Here is a 16,755-nt window from a genome sequence, read left to right on the forward strand (position 1 = left end):
GGTTTGTAAAAACATCATGAAATTGGGGCTGACATTACAGACTACAATAAGTTTAACTGCATTTACGTTGCCTTGACATTGGACTTGGTATTTTAAAACATTTGGGGGGATGTGGGTGGGTGCCACACATGCATATGGAGGTCAGAGGACAACCCTTGAAAGCTGGCTTTCTCCTCCTTCCATCCATGATCTGTCAAAGATCAAACTCTGGTTGTCCGGCTTAGCAGTAAGACCTTCACCCACCAAGCTGTCTCACCCACCCAGGGTTGGTATAAATAACCCAGAGATGATTTAACGTTTATGGGAGGACCGTGTAGGTGCTGTGGTATACCCTCCATTTTACAGAGGGGACCTGAGCATCCATGGGCTTAAGCGCATGTGTGGATGCTGGATCAAATCCCCCCTTGGATACCAAGGGACTATAATTGCCTGAGAAAGCCTCCCTTGAGTGACTTATCCTATTTTCACAGATGGCTAGAGGGAAAGAGTGTGGTTTGATCTGTATGTAATTAGCAGATAAAGGTATTTCTGTAATTAGTACAACATTTGAGAGGAAGCCCAAGCAACCAGGTCAGATTCCGTGGCGTTATCTTGCAGACCTGTGGTTGAGCCTCAGTCATCGCTGAAGTCACCCCTCAGGAATTTACCCAGCAGATGCAGACTGAGAGATAACAGTCAAAGGAAGCCTGACTTGAACAAGCAGGCAAAGGCATTTGAAGGGCTTTAACTGGCACCGATTTCTTAGAGCAGTGTTTGGTTCTAGCGAGCTGCAAAGCTGTGTGTGTTTGTGACTTGGCGCCAACCCTGTGGAAGGGTGTGTCCTTTCTGTCTCATCTAGATCTCTTGAACCGTCTTTCAATGGGAGCAAAGTCCAGAGAGCCCCAGGCAAAGGGACCTTTCCCACTCAGGGAAAGAACAAGGCAGATGTGGCTCAGTTAGTGGGACCTTATTGCTTACATTAAGGCGATGCTATTTCTCCCACCTTAATAAAATTTCTTCATACTTTGCATACATGTAATTCATCATAAAATACGTCAGTCATTTCGTTTTTCAAATGGAGCCAACCAGACTTGTCATGATAGGTTCTAAAATACATGAGATTTAAAACAACACTAAACAAAATCCCAGCACTTGAGAGGCAGAGGCAAGTAAATTTACTTGGTTGCATAGTGAGTTTCAGGACAGGTACTCAAACTCACTATGTACAGACTGCCAGAAAAAAAAAAAGGAAGGGAAACTAGAAGGTGGGTCTGTTTATGGGTTGGGATGCGTTGACAGACAGACATGAGAGGATATGTGAAGTTCTCTTGACCCATGAGGAGCCTAGATGGCATGCTGAGAAACCGGCCATTGCATTGAGCAGTCACCGGCCATTGCATTGAGCAGTCGCCAGGAGCCTGGAAGCCATCCCAATCCATGATTCCACAAGACGCAGAACAGATTGAGCATGCCTTGTCCCCACCTGAGCCTGTGTATTTCTGAGTCTAGAGATTCTTGCTTCACCTTCTGATTTGGTGGGATTTGGGGATACGTGAATAATGGTCGAGCATCTCTAATCTGAAAACCCGAAGTCCAAATGTTGCAGAGTCCATTATGTTGACACCCAAAAGGGTTTCAGGTTCCGGAGCATTTGGGGGTTTCAGACTTCTCAACCTATACGATTCTTGGTTTATGAAGCAAGAAATGATCCCAACTTGGGAACAGTCAGCATCTCACAGAAAGCCCACGACATGAAAAAGAATAGGCAGCTCCTAGCTCAAAGATGTTTGAGCTTGGTGCTTAGGTTTGTGACTTGCACTGAGCCTTGATTCCCAGGATAACCTGCTATGAGAGGTAAAGATGCTGCCCCGCCCCCTCAACAATGCCCCGCCCCAATCTGGGCAGGAGGCTCTTATCCCCATTGCCTTGATTAGCACTGATGAGGTTCACTTCCTGGCAGGCTTTCTTTGTTTTAGCGGTGTTTGAGTGGCCATTTTGGACTGAGCTTAACTGTAAGTTTGCATGTCATGGGGGAGTCTCTATAGCCTTGGCCTTCCCTCTGCTGTGTTGTATCAGAGTGAACAAAGATGCTCTTATTGGCAGAGGATGTACTTAAACTCCCGATCCTCCTGTCTCTACTTCTGGAATAATAGCATTTGGTGACATGGGCCACCAAACAAGATTTATGATATTGAAACAGAAAATTCTAAAATTTGCTCCTCTGATATAAAAGCTGTGCTTTGGTCTAGCCTTTGCCACAAACTCAAACATGCATGTAGACATGCGTGCACGGGCACACAGATAGGTCCTCTCCCTCTATTTCAACATTTTCAGAATGGTTTAAGGCAGATCTCTTGAGTCTGTAGTCAGTGGTTCCCACCTGTTTAGCTTCATGGGTATTGACCGAGCCTCATCCCAGAGCTCCCACCCCTACTGCCGTCTGCTTCAGAGCTCACAAACTGGGCAGCCCCCAAATCAAGAGCCCCTGGGGTTAGACAAGACCAGGCTGGAATCACCTCTTCTTCAAAGACTTTATTTGCCACTTTTGTCCTTTCTCCCACCAACACTCAACTCGTCAAAGCCATTCATGGACAGGGGAAGCGATGTCAGAGCAGCCGGGGCAGCTGGCTGAGCATGTCGACCCTGATCCAGAGCACCACATCGGCACCAGTGGGGCATCATCCACTCAGGAGCCTGGAACTGCAGATCCCGAGGGAGGGCAAGCCACCTCCAGCTCCGTAGTGATTTGCCTTGAGAACACCAAGCACAGCTGCAGTCACTGTCCTTTTTTCTTTTAAATTTCTTTGTTTAATAATAGAAAACAAAAAGTAAAACCTTCTATAATTTATAAGCTATTTTTTTTACTATCTACATTATATATAAAATATAGACTCTGTTTTACTTTATAACACACATCTTTTCCCTTTGATAAATAACTTTAAAATATCTAGTATACATGCCTTGACTTTTTATATATATAAGTTTGGTTTTTATACATATACATACATATACACCCATGTTTGTAAAACAATAAATATAGACTAGACAATGACAACCAAACCAATGCAATTTTGGTTTGTGTTTTTTTTTTTTTTTTTTTAAAAAAAGGAAATGAAAAAAAAATGACAGACTATAAAAGCACCAGGCAGCAAACAAAGCCGTAGTTGCTAGAAGGTTCTCCCTCCCCTAAACCAGGGACAGGGCAGAATAAAGGAGATCAGATCAGATCATAGGCTTTTGCTTCTTCACCTGGGATGTCACGGAGTACTACAAATAAGCCACTGCATTTCTTAGAAGCTATGGGGCTCATTGGACAGCCTAGCCCTTGTGGTGGCTGCAGGGGACAGCAGAGAGCTGGGCAGGGCACAGGAGACACACAGTGACAGGGGACTCTATGGCCCTGACAATTTCCAGGTCCAGGCAAGGTTTGAACGCTGCACTAAGCGTCAAGCGTGTCCACTCGAATGTTGTTCTTATCACTCTGTTCTCTGCTGGCGTAAACAAGGGGCTGCAGCAGACTTCAGGGAACTCAGTAGTGCAATGCGTCAGTCGCCTGGAAGAGAGCCAGAGGCTTCAGTGGCCCTCTTAAGGGCTCCAGCAGATAAGGACCCTGATGCAGGGGAGAAAAGGCCAGTTGGGTCTGCTAGCTTCTTTGTACTAATGCAATCACTCAGACTGATAAACTCTGAGGAAACCACATCACTGCAGAGAAGTTCTAGAAGCCCCAGCTAAATGCAGAGCGTAACCCACCTGCTGGACGCTGACCGGAGTGAGCTAGCAGAATACAAGTGCTGGGGATGGCTCTGGAGCCATACTTCAGACTTCTGACACCTCCCTTGCCCAAAGGAAACAAATAGGATTGTCTGACAGGTACTTAGTTCCCCAGTGTCATCCTGTCCTGCAAGATCCGGGGTTTTGGTGGGCAAAAGAAATCACCAGTGAATGGAGCCAGAGTCACAGGCTAGTCAGAGTGAAAGTTCACATCCAGCAATAGGACAATAGCCTATGAGTAGAGTGGGCCTTGCGTTCTTCTCAGGGTGAATACCTGGCTCTCTGTCCCCTAGCCTCCAGAGATGCATAATTAGAGATTGCCCTTTTGTTGTTGTCACAAGGTTTTCTGAATACTTTCAAGATTTAATTGAGGTTGGAGGTATGGCTGAGCGGTAGAGAGCTTGCCTGCCATGCACAGAGCTAGGGGTTCTATCCCTAACACATAACACATCTGTAAAATACGGGTCTTCCTGTGACAGCTCAGCGAATACTGTCCGGTGCAGTGCAGGTCTGAGCTCATCAGCTAGGCAGCTTAATGGCCTGGATGAGCCTCCCTTCCCTGTGTGGTAGCCCTGAAGGTACAAGACGTCAGTTACAAACTGCAAATCAGGAAAAATGGGCTCCCCAACCCTGAATCTAAAGAAGTGGGTGGCCATGGCCATTGTGTTCCTCCCTTGGGTGTCTTCTTCCTATGCCCCACAACCAAGTCCAAGACAGCCAATGATGCTTAGACAGTCTCCAGCGCCGAGGGCTGCTGAGTCACTTAAACATCAACATGGGAAAGTCTGCTTAAAAGCAGCTAAGTGACATTTCCATCTGGGAAGGGGGTGAAAAACTACATTTTCTGCAGCTGTAACTGCCAACCTGCTGGCATCCTGCTCAACTGTGGCTGTTGTGGACCCCAGGCCACGCCTCTTATACTGTTGCTCCTTGAGGTGGGAGCACGCCCCCTACAGGGCTCCATGAGGAATGCTTTCCCGGCCAGAACAACAAGTACAGACAGCGATTTGCTCACTCATTGTGTGGCTTTGGGCATGTCACATCTTCATGTATACATAGAGGGAATGAGACAGTACCCAATGCTATCTTTGTAGATGATGATAAGATGTATCTACAAGACTGTGTTCGGTGGGTGAGCCGGGTGGCACTGTACCTTGAGTGCTGACGAGACCTGACCCAGAGATGTGCTGCCAGGAAAACTAAGATGCAACTTTACCACTGAGAATAAGTCTTAGAGGAACTGACAGTGACCACAGAGGAGTCCTAGACTCTTAACTTGGCAGATAAACCCAGGGCATTCCCATACATGTGTGTGTGTATGTATCTATACACACACACACACACATATTATATATATATATACCTGCTTTAAAATCTCTGGGAACCCTGGCTTTTAGTAGAGACCATCAGCAGTACTTATAAAAGGATGGGAGCGAGCAAGGTGAGGGGAAACTGACTGGAAAGGCTCCTAACAGCCTCTGTAGGCTGGGTTATTGCCAGGACTTACTTAGATCCAAGTTGTTCTGCAGAATGTTGTCAAGAGCTTGGGGCTTCAGCCTCACACTGCTCCAGCCAATCAAGAATGTGCACATGGAAAGGCAGGAGCTGAAGGAGCATGAAAGAAGCCCCTAGCCCTGTGTGCCGCCATTTTTGCTTTCAGAGAACTGCCTCTCCATCTGTCCCACTCGATAGAACCTCAGTATCCTTACTGTTCTCTCATGCTTCTTCCAAAGAATACATATTCTTTCCATAGCCCCCAGCCTCAAATGGGAGTTTTTGTATAAACCCTGCATGTGCATCACAGAGCTCCAAGGCCTCTAAAAGGAAAGCTCTCAAATATCCTGGAGAGAGTAGAGAACCCAGAAATGGAATGCCCACGCATATCTACTTAGGTAAATGACTTAGAAAAATGAATTTCATAGAGCCACCCACCATGCCCCCCAATTTCATCCCTAATCACAGCTTTTTTGGGGTAGCTGGGATGGGGGAATTACTGACTCGGGGAGCAATTTAGGAGAGCAGGGATCCCTAAAAACGTCTATGATGTGGCTATGTGAAGAGTGCTGTTCTGATCCAATAACTGCAAACCTGGAACACTATTCATGAGGGGTGGCAGCAAATCAAAGCCTCGGAAGGTTTCAGTTGACTGACTTTACCACGTTGTATGATGGTGGGGGGGGGGCGAGGGGGGCTTCCTTAAAGGACAACACCTGCCTCTTTACACTAGCGAAGGACCATGATTCTGCTGGTGTGTGTGGCCTCCAATATGACTGTCTCTGAATTACCAGGGCCCCAGGGAGGAACGCTGACTGGACTCAGGCCGACTACTTAGAGTCTACATAGCCAGCTTCAAAACTGCCTGGTGAGGGTTGGCAAAGCCAGCCAAGGAAAAGGCAACACTCCCATTTTCAAAATGTATGTGACTTGCTCTTTCTCTCAAGACCAGACTCGAATGTTTTAGTGATACTTGAGGAGAGCAAACATTTACAAAGGCGTGTCTACCTATGTGACAATAGGCGTTGTCTCTGTCTGTCTGTCTGTCTGTCAGTTAGTACTTGGTCATCTCTAGTTTTAAATTGGGGGGGGGGACTAGGCAAACAGGAGGGGAAGAAAAAGATAGCTTTGTTTGTTTTTTCCAACTTGAACCTTCTCTACCTATGTACAGACCTCTCCAGGCTCTGTATCCCTGTTTTAGAAACACTGAGGGCTATGTGCCCTGTTGGCTTTTTGTTTTAATACCTATTCAGAAGTTTCCAGCTGTCAGAATCCTGAGAGCCAAGGCCAAAGGCAAGGAAAAGAGCCTTGAGTCTTCTTAAAGGGAAAGGGACTCTATGGGGTGAAGCCACAGGCTTCTTGTTTAAGTCTACAAAGCTGGCCGTCCTAAATGTCTTTCTTCAGCTTGGCAGTTGGAGCTTACAGCGACTCTGGGGCTGGCCTCATGTTTCCTTCTTTTGGGGCGCTCATATTGCTACACCCAGGGTTGCAGGCGCCCCACCCAGGCAGGCAGCTGCAGTTTTAAGCCCATGCCACATGTAGCGGTTCTCAGCGCTGCCTAGAGAGCCTCTTGGCAGAACTGTTGATCCACAGCCACCCCTGCTGAAGGAGGACTCTGAAGTAGCTCATTGTAGCTTGTTTGCCATCTTGGTCAGCTCAGAGGCACAGCTTGCCGCCTCCATGGCTGCCCGTTACTCTATACTGCACTAACAGCAACGAGCCAGGTAGGTATCTAATGCTTCCTAGAAGACAGCAACCAAGGGAGTGGTGCACTTTTCCTGCAGGTTCCTAAAGCAAAACACACAGTGGCTTCCCGGAATTACAACTTTCTCAAAGGCTCGCCCTTCCCACCCCCACCCTCACCTCCCTCCACCAAAAACCAAACCAAAAACCCTATGTAGGCATTTGATGAAATGCCCTCTCCTGCCAGTGGGGGGCGCTGACAGAGAGCCTAGCTCTGGCTGAGCTCCTCATTTGATACACAGCCTTGGCTTGCAAAGAAGGCCAAGGTCTGTGGATGGATGAGGTAGGGCAAGGGGCAGCCCCTCCTTGCTTCTCACAGTAATGGACTGCAAAGGTGCTAGTTAAACATACTTCCTCTCATCAGATACCCAATTAAGATGGCACGCCTTTCTGAATATGACATCGGCCCACCACCATCACCTGTGACTTGGGCCCTCTACTTAGGACGGGGACCACCCTACATGCTGTGCATTCATGCTGCCCCTTCCATAATCCCCACCCACGGCCACCCACGGCCACCCACTCCACAGTGCATTTCCTCCTAACTGGCCCCACGCAGCAAACAGGTCAAGTCCACCAGGTCCCAGTGCTAACAGTAAAGGGACATCCTGCTTCTGCGCATGGCCTCACTGATCAGGTAGGCAGGGCTCAGCTCTGGCTCCTCGGTCATGATGGCGATGTTCTGCCACTCTCCAGTCTGGCTGGACCTCTTGATGGTGTCTACCACGCAAAGAGCGTACAGGCAGTCGTCGAAGGTGGCAGCCATGGTAAGAGGCCGGCCGTCCCACGTGCGCCGGTCATCTTGATCCTGGAAGGCCTGGCGCACTGCCTGCATCATCTTCATGGTGCCCCGCAGGTAGGGCGAGGGGATGTCGCTGAATGCCTTCTCAGGCAGCAGGGAGTTGCTCACGGATGTAGTGTCCTGAAGCAGCAGCTCCTGCTCTGGGGCGCTATTGCGCTGTCCATAGAGGTCGGTGCCCACCGCCAGGAGCCGCCCAGCGGAACCCACCACGGTCACGTCCTGCTTGAACTCTCCAGGCACATTGAAGTTCAGGGTAACGGTGCAGCACACTCCACCCTCCAGCACCATCTGGAAGGTGCAGAAGTCATCACTGGTGATCTGACGGATGCCCTTGATGTGGTCCGTCTGCTTGACAAAGGTCTTGAGCAGCCCGTGGACCTTGACAGCCTTCTGGCCCGTGAGGAAGGTGAGCAGGTCAATGATGTAGGTGCCCACGGAGTGCAGGCCGCCACCACCCATCAGGTCGTCGCAGCTCCAGTTGTATTTCTTGCCCAGCAGACTACCGCTGTGCACCTGCACCTCGCACACCAGCAGCTCGCCCACGTAGCCCTCCTCAATCAGCTGCTTCATGCGTACGAAGGCTGGGAGGAAGCGCAGCACGTTGCCCATGATGCTCATGAGCTTCGGGTAGTAGTGGGCCGCTGACATCATGCGGAAGGCGTCCAGCGGCGTGGCGGTACGGTCACAGATGACATTCTTGCCTATTCCTGGAGAGAACAAGAACAGCAGATCAGTGGCCCTGTCTGGAGGGAGCCGCCGCTAGGGGGCGCTGCGGCCACCGAGGGAGTACCCGCTAGAGGAGCCCTCTCAATTCTCCAATTGGACAAGCTAGCCAAACAAATGTGACTGTTGCAAACTGCAGAAAGAAACACAACAGATACCCACATATATGCACACACCTAGTTGTAGCCCTTAGTGACAGCCTTAAGCATACAGAATGCCTGAATTTTCTTGCCAGTTCTGAAAGTTTGGCTGTCCCCGTCTCAGGACGGCACCGGCCTTTGTAACTCCTAGAACCCAAGTGAGGATGGAGGCTCTGGCGGAGGGATGAAGTAATGACGGTTTGTACCACTAGATGCCATGTACCCGTATCACACAGTGCTCTGACAACAGGTCCATGCTTGCCAAGGACAGATGCTCGTGCAAACAGATAATCCATACAAGGTTGAGTGACCAATACAGGCAGCATCTGCATTACACCTGTGGACTATGGGCTCTGGCTACACTCTATGCTATACCCTACCTCAGAAGCCCCCAAACAAACCATCTAACGGACATCTCTTCCGTTGTACTCTACTGGCCATGTGAATGAGGCTTTTCGATTTTTTTTTTAATTGTGAAAACTATGAAAGAAAGCCAATCCACTTCAGCACATACAGCCCAAATGAGCAGTGAAAGGGTGAGCTTTGTTAGCTCAGCAGACGAAAAGACTCTGGTGAATGCGCTGGGAAATGGAGGGTGAATAGGTACAGACTACTACCCCCATGCTGAAATCTGTGGATAGTGCCTTGTGGATACAATGTCTCTTCCTTTGGGGTTCTGATGCTTGCTGTGGTCTCAGAGCCTTGGGTTCTCATTCCTCAAGGATAAGAACTAAACGTTGTGAGTCTTAGGCCCACAGCCAGAGTCTCCTGCACATATGGATACCCAGTCCCAATCCCCTGCTTACAGCCTGTGATGCTTTGCAGATGGACTTGGGTAGCAGCCCTTGTATACTCTATCCTTGAATACCATAAGCAACCTCTAGAAATCAAAGAAAAAGGAATGTCCAACACACACAGTTCCTGCCCCAAGGGTGCTTTGTACATATTATTTAACATAAAAACCCTGGGAACTGTGTAGATGGCCAAGAATGGGCAAGAAAGAGTGTAATCTTCAAAGAGAAGAGTGAGCACTCCGGACACAGAAGCAGGCGAATCTCTGAGTTCGAGGCCACGCTCGCCTGCAGGGTGGGTTTCAGGACACCCAAGGCTACACAGAGAAATCCTGTCTGAAAACGAAACCAAACTAACAGTGAGTCATGACGGGAGATGGCACCCACAAAGACCATTCAACGACAAAAGCAAGATGACTGGGATGCAGTGGTACATGAACAGGCTATGACTTCATCTCTCCTTAAAGAGACAGAAACGAGCTGGAAGGGAAACTTCACGACTCTTAACTCTGGTTGGCCTCTCCTCCTCTTTCATAGTGCTAGGACCTGATGATCTTTTTTTTGTTTTTGTTTTTGTTTTTTCGAGACAGGGTTTCTCTGTATAGCCCTGGCTGTTTTGGAACTCACTTTGTAGACCAGGCTGGCCTCGAACTCAGAAATCCGCCTGCCTCCCAAGTTCTGGGATTAAAGGTGTGTGCCACCACCGTCTGGCTAGAGTCAGAAAATCTTAATGGGTCCTTTCTCACTGACATAAAGTACCCCCCAAAGACTTGTGTATGTGCCTTCTCCCTAGGGAAAAAATGGGAGAGCCTTCGCTGCTATTCCAGATCCTGGTGGTAAGTCTACCAGGTGAGGTGTGGTATAGCATCCTCATGGGAAATGTATCTTTCCTCAAAGGCAGAGGACCCCAAGCTTTGGGACTGCCGACAGTCTTCCAGAACATTTCCACTGCAGCAAACTCCGCAAAGGCCCTTGGAGCAACAACACATGGCTTCCCTCTTTCCACGTGGACACAGTAAAGGGCAAAGCAGATGAAAGGCAAACGAAGTGGCTGAGAGAAAGCATTTGTGTTTTTGCCAGTCCCAAACATTTCTTGAGCTCCAAGAGAGTGCTCCATCAGAGTTCTCCACTGTTAACAGCAATAGGAGCGGGCAGGCATTCTGCGAGTCCACGGCAGCTGTGACAGATACCAGCCACCAGGAGCCATCATGCTACAGCTCCAAATTCAGCAGACTCACTGAGGGACCTGTCCCCGTGCCCAGAAATGAATGTCTTGGGACATGGCCACATCTGTCCATGCAGTCCTGTGTGACCAAGATTGGATGGTAGAGAACACATTGAACTGTGCCGGGCTCCTTAACTGTCTTCTGCATGGACCGAGACCTTAAGCCAGACATGAGACCTCTGTAGCTAGATTAACTTTACTTTTAGGACCAAGACATTAACAAATAACGTGAGTGCTCCCTGGTTTTTAAGGAGAAAGATGGAACCTCCCCATCTATGCGTGGAGCTGAGGCTGGGAGACTGAGAGGCGGGCATGGAGCCTAATGGAAGATAAACATACTCTCAGCTGTGGGGGGAGGGCCTTCCTTCTTCCTCACAAGCAGCTTGATGCCCTCCTGAGGTCTCTCATGGGAAGTGGAAATGAGGTTTCTTCCATCCCACTGCGTGTGTTTTCTGTCACTGGGCTCAATGCCCATGGCCTTCACAAGGAATTAATGCTACAGGGGGAAGATTTTTCCAACCATGAGATACGAAAGCCCTTTTGTAAGCAGCTAGTTTCCACATTTCCTCCAAGCTCAGGGTCTCTCAAGTTGTGACTAAGTCCCAGTCAAGGTTTTGGCCTCCCAGAGACCAGAACTGTGGGACTGATTCTCCACGCAAATATTGCTTCTGCATCTTGGGAACCTAGGTGATAAGTTTCCCATGGACATACTAAGGAAAGATAATCACTCTCCGCTCTCCCAGGGAGCAGGCAGAAGGTGCGGCCACCCAGTAGCCAGGGCCATCCCAGGCAGAATCAGCCAGGATCTTCAAAGCATCCTTCCCTGCCGGCATTTTTCCAACTCTATACTCCTTATCTAATCAGGGTGGAATCTTCGAGACCGATGCCGGGTTCCCACACCTCCTCCTGACCACCCTATTTGTGCTGACAGCCCCTTATCCTCTGGAAGCTCCTGGGCAGCTGTGCCAGCAGACTGGCAAAACTCCCAAAAGGCCTTCTTCCATCAGATCCATCAGATAGGGTCCCCCTTGTCTGAGGATAAAAGAGAAACCCTTTCTGCAGCTAACTCCTCACCCTAACCTACACCCTGACCCTTGATCTTGTCCGCAGGTAACTCCTTAATAGTCTAACCCTCCAATGCTCCCAGACTCTGGGACTGACAAGATGCATAGGGGCCCCCAATCCAATTAGCAGAGGAAAAGAGCCAGGCTATGAGTGCTTGCTTACAGGATGCAGAGGTACAAACAATGCAATACAGCAGGAAGGAGGAGATGCCCAGCTGCTTAGAGCAAGTGGGAAAGCTCTGCTTAAGAGGTAACTTTTTAACTGGGTTCTGAAGCATGTATAGGAGTTTGCCTATTCAACATTCAGTTGATTTCCATTTAGAAATTGAGCTAAAACAAAGGTACTTACTTGAGATCTCAGAAGCCACCGACTATGGATGGTTTACAAAATATTATAAGTCTATTGTGAAGTGTGGATTTTTGGAATTAGGCTCATTAGATGCCTAAAAGAACCTACCATTCAAAAAAAAAAAAAAACTTAAGCTGTGAGTCTAGAGAAATGGTTCGGTGGTTAAGAAAAATGTACTGTTCTTCCAGAGGACCCGAGCTTGGTTCCTAGCACCCTCATCCTGTGGCTCACAACAGCCTTGTAGCTCCAGCCCCAGGGAGCCTGGTGCCTCTGGCTCCCATACACAGAGATACAAAGATTTTGCTCTTTGTCTGAGACAGAGTCTTACTATGTAGCTCCGGCTGGCCTTGAACTTAAAGAGATCCACCTGCTTCTGCCTCCTGAGTTTGGGGGACTAAAGGCGTGCATCACCACACCCAGCTCTAATTTGTAAAATAAGATCTTTTTGTTCTGGTTTTTTTTTTAAAGGTTAAGCAGAACCAGATCTTGAAGGAAAAGAAATGAACAGGACTGAAAGCCAGAGTCCTGGCTACAGTAGCACAACCATCCTCTCCAGAACATTTAGCCAGCTCCACTCACAGCAGCTCGCCATTTAGGCTAGGCTAGCCTTGTCTCTGTCCACTCTTTCTCTCTTCTCTCAACTCTTCCCTACCTCTGCTTCACTCCCCCATCCACACTTTGACCCCTGCTTCACTTCCCAAAGCCTTTACACACACACACACACACACTGAGAAGTAGTATCATCAGCACAGATGGCTCATCCCATCCCACCGTGCCTGGCTGGCCCTTCCTCCATACAAACTCCACTGAAGAGATGAACCCCACCCAGTCTTCTATTGCCAGAGCATCCTAACAGAGTCAATGTGCCAGTTCAGACGACTCATCTGATCATGGTGTGTGTGTGTGCGCGCATGTGTGTGCACGTGTCATGTCACCACTTGAACTAGTAAATACAAGGGACTGGAGAGACGACTGAGTGATTCAAACCACATACCGTTCTTGCAAGGACCCAAGTTCTGTCCCTAGCTCTTATGTGGGGCTGCCTATAACTAACTCCATGGGCTCTTTCTGCCTCTGGTCTCTGCAGGGACCTGTGTTCCCATGCACACACCCACCTCACCCCCAACACACATCATTTAAAATATTTCTAAAAATAGCAACGATAGCCATGCGCTAAGTAATTACTTTCTGCCAGAGGAGGCTTAGTGCTTTGCGTTCACAGTCTACTGTTCAGCCTGTGGCAATCCCGAGACACAGACTCTAATAGACTCTAATATGGAAACTAGGCCTTTAGGATGCTAAGCATCTTGCTTTGGTCACCAGTCAAATCTGGGACTTCCAACTGGACCCCAACTGTTTTTCTGAGCTGTCCTTGTTGCTGAGAATCCTAGCTTCAGGCTAGTGTGGTGGTGCACCCTGCTACATGATCCCCATTATTGCCCAGTTACAGGGCCCTGTGCACACAGACAGCGTCTGCAGCGCACAGCCCCAGAGGAGGCTGGGAAAAGAGCAGGTAACTGTACCGAGCGAGCATCAGAAATCAGGGCAGAGGGGGTTGGGGAGCCGCACGCACAGCTGGGTGGCATTTCAAGTCTCAGAGCAACTTGATTAAGTTTCCACCCTAATTCTGAACTTGAGATGGAAGTGGGTCAGGGTGACCCATATTCAGCTCCTTTGTCACAGCCCCGGGTGCCGTCGCTGGGCCAGGAAAGAGGGTCATCACTAATGAGAGGCAGTGAGCATGGCTGACAGCGACAGAGCCTGAAATTGAACTTGGAAAAGTAGCCATGCAGACACTGGACCCACCCCAAGTCCAGCGTGTGCCCCAACGTCTCCTTTACAGACTGTCCCCAACAGAGGCAGCATAGGAAGTGACAGAAAATTATATGGGGACATGGGAAGGGCAAGGGTCCCTCTCCAGGTGACCTACAGTATTTCTTACGTAGAAATACTGTTAAATATGGAAGGTTAGAATAGCAATAAACCAGGCTCAAGGTCTAAGTGGATGTGACCCAAGGAAGGGCCTCGTGCCTTATAAGCAAGACTGTGGATATGTTTACAGTGAAGGTGCCCTAGCCTCCTGAATCCCTGTAATCCAGATTGTAACCTTACTAGAGCCTTGTCAGATGCCCCTCAGGAACCTCTCTGTGATCTTGTTTAAACTCCTTAGCAACCCCTGGAAGATCTTAGCCAGAAGCCCCCTAACTCCCACATCTAGCTGTTGAGAAGAGGGAGAAGTGGGGCTCCCCCCAGAAGCCCGCACCTGGACGTTGCGCCTGTATCCCATAATGCCTTTCTACTAACTCTGCTTCTTACATTTGCTAAACATGTCTTCTAATAAACTTCAGCTGGCGCTCCTTTCTGGCTCATCCTGAAATTCTTTTCCTTCGGCAAAGCCAAGGACCTGACTTTATCCAAGCTGAGGTCTCTTAAACCGGGACTCCTCAGGTCCCGCTGGCAATAGCACGGAGCTGTGTCTCCATGCCCTTCAACACCGTGACCCCAGTCCATGGCTCCAGTTCCCTTTTGCACAGGAGCCTTATGAAAAATAGGAACTTCCTATGCTCTTCCGTGAGCGTTACTATCACAGAATGAACAGCAGGGATCGCACCCCAAATACCATCCCTCTCCATGAGGCTACAGTAACGGGGAAGACGTGTTCTCGGGAAGTTGCCAGTTAGCTCCCCCCAGCCTGGACATTCCCAAATGTTTGGTTTTTTAGATGTGAGATTATGATGGTTTGTATATGTTTGGCCCAGGGAGTGGCGCTATTGCCTTGTTGGAATAGTGGTTCACTGTGGGTGCGGGCTTTTAAGACCCTCACCCTAGTTGCCTGGAAGCCAGTATTCTGCTAACAGCCTTCAGATGAAGATGTAGAACTCTCAGCTTCTCCTGCACCATGCCTGCCTGGATGCTGCCATGTTCCCGCCTTGATGATAATGGACTGAACCTCTGAACCTGTAAGCCAGCCCCAGTTAAATGTTGTCCTTATAAGACTTGCCTTGGTCATGGTGTCTGTTCACAGCAGTAAAACCTTAAGAAAGACAGAAGTGGTCCCCCCTCCCCATAGACTCATGGAAGGTTATGGAACTTTTGGTAAGTAGGGCCTAGCTGGAAGTGGGTCATGGAAGGCCTTGAGATTTAAATTGCACCTCCTCTTCCAGTCCCACCTACATGCTTCCTGCTTCCCATTCTTCCCTCCCGTCATGGACCGAATCTAGACCTCCTAGAAATTGCTTCCATCATGGACTTGGTCACAGCAAGGAGAAGCAACTATACACAGAAGGGAGAGGAGTTCCTGCTTTTGGCCTAAGGGAGGTAAAAGAGATGTGTGACATAAGCAGGTGTGTCTGCGGGAGCCAAAGTGCTGAGCTAATGGCCAGCTCCAGGTAGGTTGATTGGGGCAGCCTTTTCATGCCATTAGGTTGTATGCATGGACTAGAATGGAGGGGAAGGAAGATGGAGGAGGGGAACAGCCAGGGCTGTGAACACTTAGCAGTTGAGTCTTGCTAAATAAATGCCCAGTGGAGCTGGGTGTGGTGGCGCACGCCTTTAATTCCAGCACTCAGGAGGCAGAGGTAGGCAGATTTCTGAGTTCGAGGCCAGTCTGATCTACAAAGTGAATTCCAGGACAGCCAGGGCTATACAGAGAAACCCTGTCTCGAAAAACCAAAATAAATAAATAAATAAAATAAAAAATAAAAAAATAAATGCCCATTGGCCTCAGCTGTCATGTGTGGGGCCCAGAAAGTGGTGCAACTGAGGGAACCAATCCTGAGCCAGAGTAAGGTCTAGATGTATGTCCAAACCCTGAAAATCTCATCCTGAGGCTGGCAAGAGTAAGACTGCTTTCTCTGGCTATATGTCCCAAAGCCTGTAGCCTTAGGAGCCCACACCTCTGCTACTGTAGATGAAGTCACGTAGCCTGGTAGCCAAATTACAGGTAAATCATCCTCTCTCCCTATAAGGACACATCCCATGAGCACCCTGAAATTCCTCTTCATGCAAATGAAGCATTCCCAGCACCTCAACCCCAGAAAGTGGAAGGATCCAGAAACACCTATCGTCTCCCCCAGAGTCTCCAGCATAACATGGGGGACGGTGTGTGCCTCATCCGTTCTGCAGTCCCCGCCGCCGCCGCCGCCGGTGCCCTGCATGGGCTTCTCTTGTTGCTGCACCGCTCGCTCAGCACGAGGCTCTTGTTTGCTTGCTCTTGTTTCCTTAGGTCAGAAGTTCAAGTAGCACAGCCTGGTTCCCCAATAGGGGCCCACAAAGCCACTGGGGAGTATCTGCCTCCGTGCACATTGAGCTGTTGGCCAAATTCAGTCCCTGGCGGTGGTGCAACTGTCCCCGTTTTCTTATCAATGTTGCAGTTTCATCTAGATCTAACATCCATCCCTGCCACATGTCAACACCTACCTGCTAAACACAGATTCTGGAGGCTAAATCCTCCTCCAGCTGGCCATCTGACTCCCTCCGGTAGCACTCGCTAAAGAGATGGTCTGCTTAGGATGACCTCCAGTTAGATCCACCCACACTCTCCATTTTGCTGCTGAGCTAGTCAAGGGGGTGCTACCAGGGACAGAGTCATCTCAGGGCACTGCCTACCAGTGACTCCCTTCCATCAGTCTGCTCATTTGCATCACCTTCGGAGAGCTCCAGAAAGCTGCTCTG

General features: G+C 49.1%; 1 protein-coding gene across 2 annotated transcripts in view; it reads right to left on the reverse strand.

The window, feature by feature from the left end:
* Positions 1–2,491: 2,491 nt before the first annotated feature.
* The window catches only part of Gfod1 (glucose-fructose oxidoreductase domain containing 1), a 108,933-nt gene continuing 94,669 nt past the window's right edge, over positions 2,492–16,755 (reverse strand). The window contains exon 2 of one of the 2 annotated variants that reach the window (XM_006516932.4): positions 2,492–8,496. In XM_006516932.4, coding sequence (XP_006516995.1) covers positions 7,577–8,440 — 864 coding nt within the window. In that variant the 5' untranslated portion in view covers positions 8,441–8,496 and the 3' untranslated portion in view covers positions 2,492–7,576. The remainder of the gene's footprint in view (positions 8,497–16,755) is intronic. The other variant, NM_001033399.4, reaches the window with a different exon arrangement.

The sequence above is a fragment of the Mus musculus genome, chromosome 13, assembly GCF_000001635.26.
Source record: "Mus musculus strain C57BL/6J chromosome 13, GRCm38.p6 C57BL/6J".
Taxonomy (NCBI): domain Eukaryota; kingdom Metazoa; phylum Chordata; class Mammalia; order Rodentia; family Muridae; genus Mus; species Mus musculus.